Source organism: Oryzias latipes, chromosome 21 (genome assembly GCF_053564925.1).
Source record: "Oryzias latipes strain Hd-rR chromosome 21, Olatipes_Hd-rR_3.1".
Classification (NCBI taxonomy): domain Eukaryota; kingdom Metazoa; phylum Chordata; class Actinopteri; order Beloniformes; family Adrianichthyidae; genus Oryzias; species Oryzias latipes.
In genome coordinates, this window is record NC_136257.1 from 30180365 (window position 1) to 30194958 (window position 14594).

The following is a 14594-nucleotide window of genomic DNA, read 5'->3' on the forward strand; positions in this document are numbered from 1 at the left end:
ATCCCTGTGTTTTATCCAGGCTGGGGACCGGCACGGGGGACCCAGATTTAGGCCCCTTGTGGCTATATAGTTACGCAGTAGCACGAAAGGTCTGGGGGCTCGCACTGAATGAAGCTCATTGTGCACCCACAGAATTGAACCCCGATTTCCCATGTGCCAATCAGATGTCTCAATAAAAGTAGGTGGGCTTACGTCGAACGTGCAAAGCGTTTGATTCAGTAGAAGGTGTGTGACCCTCTAACATGCTCCCTCCTAATTGGAGAGAGTGCTGTAGAAATGAGATTCTGACCAATCACAGCTTATTGACATCTGGTTCCAACATCGCGACTGACATATAGCAGAAAATGACTTCATCTGGTTGGAACAGAAGGAAAGGCATTTACTATGGGTGATGTCACACTCACTCAGTCCAGTTCTCTAATACAGTCAATGTCTTGGGCTCATGAATTGCAGAGATCTCTCTGAAGATGCGCTCACTCGAGGCGGATTATTGTGGTGTGCAAAGAATCTTTCTTGCCAGTTTGCGATTCACTTGAAGCCTGAGCAGAAGAGGGTGGGGCCTTAGTTAATACCAGCTCGAAGATATTAACTGAGCTGTTTTGTATTTTTCAGTATGGGGAAGACAACAACACTTTTTTTTTTAATAGACTACGCTATAAGACATTGGCGTTGACGTGTTAAAAGTAACAGCCCTAGTTTTCTAGTAGTGTGACGTAGACAAGAATGCTTGATTTGCATAACTAATCAGGGGGACAATGCTGGAGACAAGAGGCAAAATAAGATAATCAGCCCATCAGATTAAGAAAAAGGCAGATGCAGAAATACATCAAAATAAAAAATATGGCCAATAATCTGACTGAGTTAGATTTTCCAAAATACAAACCCAAAACATTTACGAACCAGGCTACTGATTGTGTTTCATATGTCATATTAGCTTTCTATAGCGACTCAAAATGTATATAAAGAACACCAAGATGAATGCCAGAGATAGACTACAACATAGACACAGCACCATGGAGGATGTATGATGTCTACCACACACAGAATTGCCCACTTCTAGAACCTTTACTTGTAAATGAAGATCATATGTCTCTCCTTGTGGGCAAAAGTCTCAGTGACTTTAGACTTGAAGTCTCTCAGTCTCAATGAAATTGTGTTGGTCCAGCATAAATAAAGGATTCTGAAAACATAAAATAATGGACTCCTTTTAAACTTTATTTTCAACCACCAGAGAACAAACATGAGGTCACGAGTGCCCTTCACATTAAGGCATAGTTACTGCCAGCCTCAACCTCTGTTTTGTCAATGCGTTTATGTCAGATCTGGACACTAAAAAATGACAGACAACTGTGAAATACATTCAATGGAAAGTGAGGACACGCAACAAATATGTCAAAAACGCATGAAATGTTACTAAATAAAGCCTTCCATTCTAAGCTTACGTTGCGTGTGTTAAAGGCACGCAATCAACCTCAGTTTGTGTTCAAACTCCTTCACTACTCACAACATACCACACTTTATAGTGGATGTGGCATTATGTTGTGCTGTCCAAATCGACAATTCCAAATTGAGTGCCATTGAAATTTCCCTGAAATCTTTGCGAAAATTTTTTTTTGTATAAACAAAAGAAGTATTTTAATGTAGTTTATTTATTTTTATAAATCATCCATGTTTTCATCAGAACACAGTAAATACATAAATACTTTGTCTTTATTAGGTTTTTACTTTGTGAATTTGATCAAGTCAAAATTGCTGCTAATAAAAAGAAAAGAACATAGTAGTTTACATGGTGTCTTAATTGCTTTTAAAATCCAGGGCACAAGATAGTCCCACACTATAGTTTTTTAGCCGTTACTGAGAGAATTCAGACCTAGCCTCAGTTTACATGTGATTGTGCAACCTAACGTGCGTCAGGAGCTCTGTGCTCCGTCACCTTGCAGTCTACAGTAAAATACACAAAAAACAGCAACTTTGAGTTTAAAAATGTTTTATATTACAAGAATTATTCATGTAAATTACATTTATAGCTTAGATAAATAATAATTTAATATTAGTACACATTATGAACATTGAACACACATTCCTGGTATGTTGTCAAACAGCAGTATTTGGGTTGGCTACCCTTTAGTAGAACATCAGAAAGGTTATAGTTGGTGCCACCACCTAAACTGAAACAAGTAGAAGTGAAATGTTTTTCATGCCTCCTGTCCTTTTTGTCCTGCAGCTGTCCTGATCACTTCCATGTTGAAAGACCTGAACGCTCAGGAGCGTGACACCATAACCTTCGAAGTCACCGTTAATTATGAGGGAATCTCGTACAAATGGCTGAAAAACGGGGTGGAGGTGAAGTCATCGGACAGATTTCAGGTCCGCACGCGACAGCTCACGCACTCGCTCAGCATTCGCAATGTTCACTTTGGGGACGGAGGCGAATACCAGTTTGTGGCTGGATCTGCTGCCACCTCTGCTAACCTGTTTGTTGAAGGTAACGACAAGCTCCACAAAAAAAATGGAAAAGGAAGAGTCTACAACAAAATAAAAAACAAAAACTGCTAAAAGAAAGAACAAAATCAAAGGAAATTCTTTCTGTTTGCAGCTCGCCTGATAGAGTTCACCAAGAAGATTAAGGACATAAAGATCACAGAAAGGAAGAAGGCCATTTTCGAGTGTGAGGTTTCTGAGCCAAACATCCAAGTGATGTGGATGAAGGATGGCCAGGAGCTGGACTCAACTGAGGAAAGGTCAGTCTGTTGTATGCATTAACAGTTATAATGCTCTTGCATGAGCTAAAGCTCTAAAGAGGGAACATTTATCCTTACATAATTTACATTACTGTGTGCACAGATATGTAGTCACAGCAGAGAAGTTTGTTCATCGCCTCATGATCCAGACCGTGCGAATGTCTGACTCCGGCGAGTACTCTGTAGTCGCTGGATCAAGCGTCTCCAAGGCGCAGCTGACTGTGGAGGGCCGTGATATTCGAATCTCTGAACCTGCTGAACGAGAGATCACAGTAAGATGGCTTTGCATTATAATCGCTCAACTTGATTGAATCTGGTAGACATTTAGATATGAATTTGAAGGATACCTTTACTGTTTTGTTTGTGTCTGCCATCTGCATCGACTCCTCCCCTTTGTTCTTCTAGGTTCTTGAGAAACAGAGAGCCACCTTTGAGTTTGAGGTGAACGAGGATGACGTGGAGGGCCGCTGGCTGAGGAACGGCGTTGAAATCCAGGTCTCCGTGGAGGAACGGTTCAGTTACACAGCCATCAGAAAGCTGCACCGCCTCACCATCTCTGAGACTTACAGGAGCGATGCTGGGGAATACACCTTTATCGCCGGCAAGAACAGAAGCACCATGCACCTCAGAGTCAACAGTAAGTCTGTCAAGGCAACACAACAAGGCTGGAGCAGAACTTTTGTGTTTGAAAAACATAGATATATTAATTCGTTTTGTTAAAACTTGATCAAAAATCATGTATATATTTAAAAGTGTTTTGACACCAGATCTGTCAAATAAGGCACGCTCTTTGAACGACAGTAACTCTAACTGCTTACGCAGTTAAGGTTATTAAAACAGATGTCGATGTGAAGAAATGCAGCTTTGTGCTGATAAGCAACAGTACTTTAGAACTGCTTTTTTCATTGATTGTGGAAACATTTTGCTTATGTGAAGTGTTGCATGTCAGAGCAAAGCTACTTTTCTCAGAATCCGTTGCTATTGTGTTAATTGCATAAATGGTTGAAGAGTTACGATACTTTAAAGAGCGTAAACACTGGAGCTTAAGCCCCATGGTTATATAGTTAATTTGTGTACTAAAACTAACAGTAATTACATGTCTAATTAGCACAGTTAAAAATAAATGTCTAGTTTTTGTCCGTCCAGATTTTTGTCTGGTAGAAGGTTCAGGTAGCATCTTGAGATACTTGCTGAAAACTCATCGTTAGCTCTTCAAACTAACCAACTAAATGTTATTTATAGCAAAAAAGTCCAAAACTAGACTAAATAAAATTAGCACGTTTATATAGTTTTAAATTAAGTTAAAAAAATGACAACTGTTAAATTTAGCAGGTTGCCTTTAATCGCTGATAGTATTTTATTCATAGAAACAAATCAGAGGTTTTTTTATGTTAATAAAAAGTTATTGATTCTATCCGTTCGACTTCTCAGTCCCAGAGCCACCTCAGATCCTTCGTCACATGGAGCCCCAGTCTGTGGAAGCTGGGAAGCCCGCCCGCTTTTCTGTGCAGGTCAGCGGCGTTCCACAACCGCAGGTCTTCTGGTACAAAAACTCTCAGGCTCTGTCCCCGGGATTTAAATGCAAGTACCTCCATGATGGCAACGAACACACGTTGCTACTGATCGAAGTCTTCCCTGAGGATGCTGCCGTTTACAACTGTGAGGCCAAAAACGATTACGGCACTGCGACGAGCACCGCCTCCCTCAACGTTGAAGGTAAGCTGAAACCATTTTGGCACAGATTCCCGGGAGATCTGAAAGTACAGGAGACATTTACATAGACATTACATGTGTGTTGCAGTGACAGAAGTGGTGTCTCCAGACACAGCGGCTCCTGTTGCTCCTCCTGTGATCATCTCACCCATTGCTGACACCTCAGCCCGTGAAGGAGAACCGGCTCGATTCCAGTGCAGAGTCCGTGGAGACGGTAAGATTATGTTGGTCTTTATCAATGTGAGCAGGTGGAGAGCTAAACTAGTCTTTTGTAGTAGAAAACAGAAGTCGATGTATGTTTTTGGAATTTTGAGTGAAAACTGGTGCGAACCTTAAGCTACCTTCACTCTACACTCAGCAATGCATGTTCAAACAGTCACTTCCAATGACAAGTCTATGTAAGCGCCTTTCAGGCTTCTGCGTTAAATAACACGTAGCTACAGAAGTTTCTACAACTGTTTTTGGTCTCTACATACGCGTGGCCAATGAACACGCTTTGCCGGTTAAACCAGGTCAAACTTTGACCAATCAGGGTTTGGTAGAGATGAATGGATTTGGTTCATCTTGTGAACGTAAACACACCATCAAGCTTAATAATATCTGTGTTGTTCAAACAAAGATAAAGCAAGGTCACTTGCTCTATCTTGGCGCCGCAGAACACCGTGGACTAAACTTGCCTTCAGGAACATCCATTTAGCCTGTTCTTGAACGCACGTCAAATTACCGGTGCATATGTAGCTTTAGGAACCGATGATTGATGCTTTGGTTGTCTGTTGGTGCAGACGTGAGGATCAGCTGGTTCCACAAGGACAAGGAGATCAAGCAGTCGGAGTTCTTCAGGATGTCTCAGTTTGACGACAGCTGTCAGCTGGAGATCTCCAGAGTTTATTCCGAAGACGAGGGGGAGTACACCTGCGTGGCCACAAACGACGCCGGGAGAGTGTCTTGCTCAGCCACGCTCACACTGGACGGTAAGTTTTCACCCCCAAAAGTAGCCAGAAGCCAACACCTGCAGTAATCTGAAAAATATATAAATAACACACACACCCTCCAAAGTTAATTAACACTTTGGAGGTTTTTGTTTTTTAAGGTTCGTCCAGAGTGTTACGTTGGGATAGATCATTTTAATTGTAATTCTAGTCATTTAAAGAGTTTGTGTTTTTTCTATTGTCGCACATCATTTTGACTTAGCAGTTTGTATCTCTGATAAAAATGTGCTGTTTTCTTATGAGGCTGTCACAATCAGGACTGTGGATCTTTGCTTAGGTGTGGATCCGGTTTGGTCCATCCAGATCAAACCACAACTCCTACTATTTAATGTAGTATGTTTGAATGGTTGCTACATTTATGCCTGTTTACTGGAGTTATGAACATTAAAATATGTAATTATCCATCATCAGTTAAACCAGGAGATCAGAATAAACAAAACCAAACATATTAAAGCACAAAGATTTAGAAAGATAGAAATACTTTAAACAAAAGTTTTTCTTTTGACATAAACATCACTGTTGTTTTGGATTATTTAACAAGAAATGAAATGAAAATGTTCTCCAGAGTTTTTCATCCTTAAAGTTTAGCTGACTGCCGTTCCAGTAGATGACAAGAAGACAGTAAATTAAGACACAGCAACACCTGCATAAAAATGGAAACCCTGACAGTTCTTTCATTGAAACTGACAGCAGTGTTTCCAACTGACGTGTTTTATCAACTGACTTGAATTCATCTTTATAATTAATACAAAAAAAAAAAAAACTCCCACCACTTTAGATGAACATTTTGTTAATGCATCTCAGAACTGCTTCTCCACCTTGCTGGGAGACAGTCACATGACGTCACATAAATAATCAGAAGTTTTGTAATATTCATAATGAAATATTCTTTTTTTTTACTCAAATTGTTCACTATACAGTTGTTACTTTAAAAATAAGAATCTTCACTGACACTTTACTTTGAAAATGTATTTACTTCTGGTGACATTAGCTCATTCAGGTTTCTTTACTTTATATACTTAAAATCCACCATTTTCTGCAATTTTAGAGCCATAATTACATTATTTAATCCCGTTCTTTTTTTTTTTTTACTACTTTTATAAAACTTGCAAATTTAGCAATCTTGGACGTCAAGAATATTCATACTTATTTCTGGAACAGATACCAAATATCGGAGTATTCGGATACTCGTTACAACCCTAATTGGAAGTGCTGGCAAAACAATTTCCCCTTTAAAAAAAATAAATAATAATAATTAGGCACTTGTGTCTTTTCTGACTTACACTTTTTCGTGATGACAAGCAACATTCTCCAACAACCTGGTTTGTCCTGCAAAATCAATGTAGTGTTAATGAGAAAAATGAGAGGGAAAACAAAAAACAACATCACACCTGCCTTTTTTCAGGGAAAATACAAACTCCGAGCAGTCATCCGGAGTCTCAGTGGCATGTCTCCACCAGCCTCACCGGCCTAAAGAAACCTGCCATCAGCCAAAAGCCATTTTTCACCCAACCAATCACAAGCTGCGTGGTGCCACATGGGGAGGTGGCTCGATTCCACGCACGAGTGTCCAGCATGCCAAAGCCAGAGATTAGCTGGTTCCACAACCGGCAGCCTGTTTTCCCCACTAAGAACGTGGTGTTCCACTTTGATGAGGTGACGAGCACCGCTACACTCATCATAGTGGACGCCTTCTCTGAGCACGCTGGACAGTACACGTGCAGGGCGGCCAATAATGCTGGAGAGGCCGTGTGCTCAGCCACCCTTACCATAACCAGAGAGGAAGAAGGTAACAGCCGTTTGGTGCAGCCAGACTCAATCCCTTGTCCCTCCTGAAGACTCAATTCCTATCCTCAGACACCTCTGCTGTGTGCAGGCACTGTGCTGCGAGAATGTCCCCAACAATCTTACCACGCATACCTGTCAGGTTTTAGCACTTTAGAAAATATATTAAATTTACACTAAATAGATGACTGAAAGATTAATGTCTATCTGAAGGTGAACAATAGCTATAAGTTGGAAACAAAAACTTACATTTTTAGATAAAATAATCAAGATCTCATTTGCAGGAGATCCTGTTTGCGACATATTTTTGCCAAAAAATACACAGAACCTGTTTGGGACATCCCGCCATCTTCCACCAACTCTGACTAACCTCACAAAGCTCTTTATCTTGTCTTTAGTTTCAATCCTTGGAACCGTTTCTCCTCCCGACCACACCTCCTTCATCGCCCCTTTCCTCCTCAGCCTTTTAACATCCACAGAAGAATCTCCTCATCTTCTCTTCCTTCTCATTTATGTTTTGCAGTGTATCACATCTGACAAATGTCATAACGATCTTCTTTTGCAGACACTATTGTGTTTAGTCTTGTTTATTAACAGTAAAAAAGGTTGAGATGTTTCACATAAAAACCAGGTTAAAACTTTTCAGTTAAATCTAGAAAATATTAATGCACAATATACACAAGTAGACAGAATTGTTGGTATCTCTCAGTAAATGAAAGAAAAGCTCACAAGGGTCACAGAATAACTTGAGTCTGCCAAAAGTAATAATAAATTTAAAAAATTTGATTTCTTTTTTTATTTTGAAGCAACTTCTATTAAATAACAAAATAGGCCTGGATAAAAATAATGATACCCTTAACTTAACATTTTGTGTCATAACCTTTTGAGGCAATCACTGCTATCAAAAGGTTCATGTAACTGAAATGAGACGTCTTTGCCTGTTGACAGGTATTTTGAAGGATGCCTTTTTCAGGCAGCATGTTTTAGCTGCTTCCAAAGATGCTCAACAGGATTTGAGTCAGGGCTCATGAGGCCACTTTAGAATAGTCCAATGTTCTCCTCAGAGGAAAACATTGGACTTTTAGGGGAGAAAAGCCTAATTGCAGGCAGAAAAGGTTGTTGGATGCTGACACAACCAAACACACTACACATTTTTTTATTTACTTACAAAGGGTTGCATGACTTTCTAAACTTTTCTGAATAACTTTCTTTCTTGGTTTAATTTTAAATGAAGAGCAGCTGAAACCTGCAGAAGGTCAGATAACGTTTGGGTCTAGATTGCAGGGTGGGGGGGATGTTGAAATAGTCACTTTTCAGACCGCTGCTGACTTAAAACCTATTCGTATAAAAGGGAACACAAATGTCTTCTGTGGGAACGGAAATGAATTCTAACACGATCTTTCCTTCACAGCAGCTCAAGTGAGGGAGCAGATTGAAGCCACCATTGAGCAGGAAGGGAGAGGTAAGACCGCTGTTGAAAGTGCCGACTATCACCACACTTGAAAGAACAGGCTGAGTTAAAAAGGGACAGTTTGAGCTGAAACCTGTTGGATTCCTCAAACGTTTCTGTATAAAAGTAGTCTGTCAAGGGGCAACTCTGATCCAAGCTGTGGTTTTTCATGTGAGAAAAGTGCAGAGGTCCTGGTAAGAGGAAGTGATGTGCAGGTGCATGTCACATGGTTTGGTTGGATTACAGTTGTTCTGCAATCACAGACCACTTTACATGCTCTAAAGTCTAGCTGTCCCTCTAAATGTCCAGAACTTGCATAGTCGCATGAGACCATTATCTGTTTTGATTAAAAGAAAAGGTACCCTTTTATGTGCTTTTATTTTGATGATGTTCCGTGGTTTCCTGCAGGAGACCATCAAACTTGCTTGTACCAATTTTTTTTGACTCTTTGCATCCAGCGGTCGTTTGGCATGAAGGTTCTTCTGATCACTGTCCAGAAAAGGTGCAGGATGTGTATCTTTTAAAGCTTTTTGAAAGATTTTACATTTCCTTTAAAAGATATGGAGGTCTACTGCATCTGGAACTGAACTCCTTCCTCCTGCAAAATATTTCCTGGCCTGGCTTGCAGATAGTGGGATGTGATTCCTGTGGTTTGCTTTCCAAATAACATCAGTAAAACTATATTAGTTCGAATAAACGCCTTCTCACCCCAATTTTACAGCTTCATTTTATTTAATGTTCTGGAATATAAGTTCTGTACTTGAGAGCTTGTGCACATTTCCTGCTAAGGATTAGAAAGGGCGTTTATTCCACTCTCTCTGCAAGTCAGGTAAGGAACGTTCCGGCACAGAGCAAATCTAAAAAAAAAAACAAGCAAATGTTGGCCATTTTCCATATTGGAAACATGCTTTTTTAATAATAATAAAATAATTTATGTTTTGAAGAAATTTCCACAGACGATGGATCAAAACTTCCTGCAGGTTTCTAATAAAAAGAATCAAGTCTTGCGTTTATTCGAACAAATATGGTGAGTGCATTTATTTTTTATGGCATTGTGTCTCCCAGCATGCGTTTAATATTCCATTAATGATGATTCAAATCCTTTTTTCTTTCCATTTACCACTGGAACCTCTGTCGGTCTGACGGTTGTCTGTTTTTGTTTGCAGAGGGGTTTTGTCATGATAGCAGAGAAGAAGCACCACTTGGCGCCGCAGAACTCGCCAGTGCTCGCCAGCTCCGTGGAGCCTTCTCCGACACGGAAGACTTCATAGATCAGGGCCTTGTGTCAGCTAACCGTTGCTTAAGTAGAACATCTTCCATCAGCTCCTGGACAGAAAATATAAAACCCTCTTTTACCAAGAAACTTAAGTTTCAGTCAGTGTTGGAGGGGGAACCGGTTGAATTGAAGTGTAAACTTATTGCTTGTCCTCCACCAACCATCCTTTGGTTTCACAATAACAGATCTATTCCAAAAGAGCGTAGACGCAGGATTTGTACTGAGAGCAGAATGCACATTCACAACACAAGTCTGGTTATTGAGAGTATCAAAGACAAGGATTCTGGCAGCTATAGGGTAATGGCCATAAACTCAGAGGGCTCTGCTGAGTCCACAGCGTCACTTTTGGTTTCTCTGAGGGAAGAGCAGTCTGCTAACTACCTGGGCTTCGTTCGGCGTTCTGTTCAAGCCCATGAGAGCGCAGACAACATGGCAGAGCAGAGAAAGGAACAGAAGTTTAGGGTTGATCTCAGGTGTGTTGGGTCCCCATTCGACAAAATGTCTAAAGTCCATCAGGGCAGATCGCGGTCCAAGAGTGCTTTGATGCGTACCGTGTACTTCAAGTCTAGCACTAGTCTAAAAGAGGTTGAAACAGAGAAGGAATCCAAATGTTTGGAGACGGCATCTGAGCGTGCGCCCTCACCTCCACCTATGTTTGATAAGTCTGAGCGCTTCAACGACAGGTTCAGTGACATCTACTGCTATCGGCGGTCTGGCGCCAGATTCAGTGACAAGTTCAGCGACCGGTGCAGTGACAGATACAGTGAAAGGTTCAGTGACACAGAGAGCCTCCACAATGAGGTAAGAACAAAGCTTACCTCACTGCAAAAAGCTGTCAAACACAAGAAGAGGCTTTCTGTCTGCACCATGTCCTCATCGGAGTTTGAGCTGGAGTCTGTTGCTAGTGAGTCGAGCTATGCAGAGTACGCGGAGAAGCTCAGGGCCAAGCCTGCTTCTTTGTCTGATGTCCAGCCTTTTAATAGACCTCTTGACACAGTTGACACTCCGGGAGAAGTTTCAGCAAAAATGTCTGCTCGCCCTCGCACGAGGCATTCATTTGAACCTCAATCTAGAACTAGGGCAATTCAAATGCTGAGAGGTGAGTTAGTTGAAACCATAAAGCCACTGGGAGAAAGAACAACCGAGAAATCATACTCAGAAACCATAGAGGACAGAAAGGATGTCTCAGATGTGAGACAAAAGCAGATGAAAAGTGAATTTCCTACGGTTATCATTGATCAAAAGGTGGATGCTACAAAGACAGATGATGAGCCAAGTTGCACAAAGGTCTTGGAAAGTGAAATCTGTGCTGCAAGTGGGGAGTCTGGTGGAGTTGTGCCAGCTCAAGAGGGGATGTCATCGTTTGCTGGGCCAAAGCCAGTTAGAGAGAAGTTACTTCATGAACAGGTTTCTCGAGAATGTGCTGCAATGGCTGGAGATGTTTATGAGGATGAGGGAGCAGGGTCTTTGAGGGCTCACTATGAGAAGAGCCTGGAAGCTGACCGAAGAGAGTGTGAGGAGAAACTTCTTGCTCTGAGAATAAGAAAATGGCAGCAAGGGAGTATATTGCCAGAGGAGGAGGAGTTTTATCCCGAAAAGGATCTACCAATGCCAGCTGAGGCCCAGGATGAATCGCCCACAGTAAAGTCGAGATTGATAGCTGCAAAATCACTGGAAAAGAAGTACAAAGCAGAAGTGGAAAGTTCTGTTTTTATTGCAGCAAACACAGAATCAACAGAAGCCAAATTTAAAGAGACAGAAGTAGAGGCACTTCACGGCCTAAAATCGAAATCTCCCAGGATAAAAGCAAGATCCGCAGAAGTGGAAATAATGACAGAAGACAGGCTTATAGAGTCACCTAGATCCAGGAAATTGGCCAAAGAGACGTTCCCTAGTGATGAACCACAAGGTACTGAAGTTGAGGAGTCTTTGAGAATGCACTATGAGAGGAGCCTGGAGGCAGACCGGATGGAGTGTGAGGAAAAACTGCTTGCCCTGAGAATCAGAAAATGGCAGCAGGGAGTGCAAACGTCAGAAGAGGAGACATTTTACCCCGAAGCAGGTTTGCCAGTGCCAGATGTGGCATCTCTGGATGTGGCACGTGTGGGGCAGCAACTAGTGATGGAGAAAGGATTGCCTGTGGGAGTTACACCTGAAACAATAAAAGGACCAGAAAGAGCTGAGGAGAAGCAAGCATTTGCCCCTCTGACCAACAAGGGATTAGAATGTCAAACTAGAGAACTGAAAAAGGAGGGATCACCAACATTTAGACAAAAATCTCCTAGAATAAAAGAAAGGCCTTTGGGATTAGAGTCACCTTCAACCAAAGAGAAAATGCTGAAATCACAAAAACAAGAGCTTCAACTCTCCATGGAGAACCTCTCTGAGCTGAAGAATGAAAGTGAAATGTTTGCCAGTGAAGAGGAGGCCCTGGCCCAGAGAATAATGAAATGGCAACAGGATGTTCTGATGGAACAAGGACAGGTTGTGAAACTAGAATCGGACTGGGGGGAAGCTTCTTCTCAAGTCCCAAGAGACCTGGATTCTGGAAGAAGCCTCAGGGATCCTTCTGTTTCACAGTCGCTTCAGGAACTGGCTGTCGCAAACAGCAGGAAAATTTCTGTAGTAAAGGAAGCGGAGGAAAACCTGCTGCTAAGCCACTCGGCTCCTGCTGGCTTCCAAGATCCGGGAGGGGATGTTTTGCAGTGGTCTCCTGACAACCAACTGCCAACTGAAGGCCGGGAAACCAGGCTAGAGAGAGATAGTGAATACTTTGTAAGTGAGGAGGAAGCCCTGGCTCAGCGCATCCTAAAATGGCAACAAGATGGTGCCGAACCAGAAGAACTGGAGTCTGAATGGGCTTTGGACAATCAAAGCAAATCGACAGATTCTAGATTGATACAACAAGCCCAGGTTTCTCCGTTTCCTGATGAACTACATCCCAGTTTTCTAACACCACACACAGCTGTTCCTGAAGAAACCCCTACACCAGCAAAACCTTCAGCTCTTCACAGCTTTAGGACAGAGGTCAGAGAGGATAAAGCAATAAAAGAGGGGATTGTTGCTATGAGAGGGACTAAGGAACGGAAACAAGAAAGGAGTCCAGAAGGTTCAAAGAGGGAGAGAAGAGGGGAAGATTCTGTAAGGTCAAGACAGAGTGGTATAACAGAGAAGGAAAGCTTTGAGAAAAGAACAAAAGAGAGATCTGTTGAGGAAACAGAGGTGACAGACACTGCTAGTTCTAAGACAATAAATGAAGATCATGCAAGTGCAGCTGGCTCTCACCCAATTTTTGTGCAAGAAATATCTTCTCTCAAAGTGAAAACTGGTGAGATGTCTGAGTTTTCCTGCCATTTCAAGGGTGATCCTCCACTAACCATTTACTGGCTCAAAAATGGTCAGCCACTAGACCATAACCCTGACTATGACATTGTAAGTAAGCTAAGTAACTCAAAGCTTATTGTTTTCTACCCGACAACAGACCACGAGGGTATTTATGAATGTATTGTCTCCAACAAACATGGAAAATCTATGTCTAGTGCTACTCTGGAGATCTCTGACAAAAAAGTGTCCAGAAAGGCAGGTGTTGTCCAGGAAATCACTGTTACAAAAGAGCTGGAACAAGAAGATGAAAATCTGGAAAATGTGCTGGAAGAGGAACTTCAGGCCTACATGGATCCAGGAAAGGCAACTCTGCAAGTGCCCCAGACTGCGATTCACAAACGGCGGCATTCAGATGAGTCATTTACCTCCTCACCTGTGGAAATTAGAATAACCGCTGCCACTCCCATCCCAGACATGCCTGAAGAAAGTAGTGAAGACAGGCCTCAGGCTCTGACAGAGAACATTTTAGATGTGTCCAGTGATGATGAATTTTCTCAGACAGTAAAACATAAATTTACATTTTCTTTTGATTTTGTAGATGAGGCTCCTCCACATGTAGTGCAGGAATTAGAAAACATTGCATGTCCTGAGGGCAGCACTGCTGAGTTAAAGTGCACCATTTCAGGTGAACCTGCCCCAGAGGTAGCATGGTATTTTGAAGATACCTGTCTTAAAGTTGTGGGCGGAAAATATGGAGTTCAGGTTGAAGGTAAAGTTTACAGGCTTTATATTAGCAATTTTACACACACAGATGCTGGACTGTACAAATGTATTGGTAGAAATAAGCTTGGAGAGGTTAGCAGCTGTGCTAGTGTGTCATGTCAAGTTGAAAAACCTGTTAAATTTTCAAAAACTTATGAAACTGTAGTGGGTGAGGGGATCATTGCATCTGCAAAAATAAACAAATCTGATGGATTACACAAAACTGTCTCTCAAACTGAACCTCAGACTGAAGTCCCATCAGGTCTGGTCATTAAAGCCCCCAAATCTAGACCTGTTCTCTCTGCAGAGCCTCCGACATTGTCAGGTTGTGGTCTTCATGGTTCTGCAGCAATAATAAAAGTTTCTCAGATCAAACAAGCTTTTGAGTCAGACTCACTGGAGACTTTAATGACACCTCCCTCTATAGAGGAGCAGAAGAAGGACACACAGTTTCCAGAAGAGTTCATACCAAGTGTCACCATTATGACTGGCCAAAATGAACAAGTTGCGAATCCTGGATTTGACAGTCAGCATGCAGAATGCAGTCATGAACA

General features: G+C 41.8%; 1 protein-coding gene across 1 annotated transcript in view; it reads left to right on the top strand.

Annotated features, from left to right (window-relative positions):
- ttn.2 (titin, tandem duplicate 2) overlaps nt 1-14594 on the top strand; it is a 198414-nt gene that overhangs the window by 26551 nt on the left and 157269 nt on the right. The window contains exons 33-41 of the mRNA XM_078939704.1: nt 2225-2485; nt 2597-2741; nt 2845-3013; nt 3147-3378; nt 4173-4457; nt 4543-4668; nt 5237-5425; nt 6849-7232; nt 8640-8690. Of these exons, the coding sequence (XP_078795830.1) occupies nt 2225-2485; nt 2597-2741; nt 2845-3013; nt 3147-3378; nt 4173-4457; nt 4543-4668; nt 5237-5425; nt 6849-7232; nt 8640-8690 (1842 nt within the window). The remainder of the gene's footprint in view (nt 1-2224; nt 2486-2596; nt 2742-2844; nt 3014-3146; nt 3379-4172; nt 4458-4542; nt 4669-5236; nt 5426-6848; nt 7233-8639; nt 8691-14594) is intronic.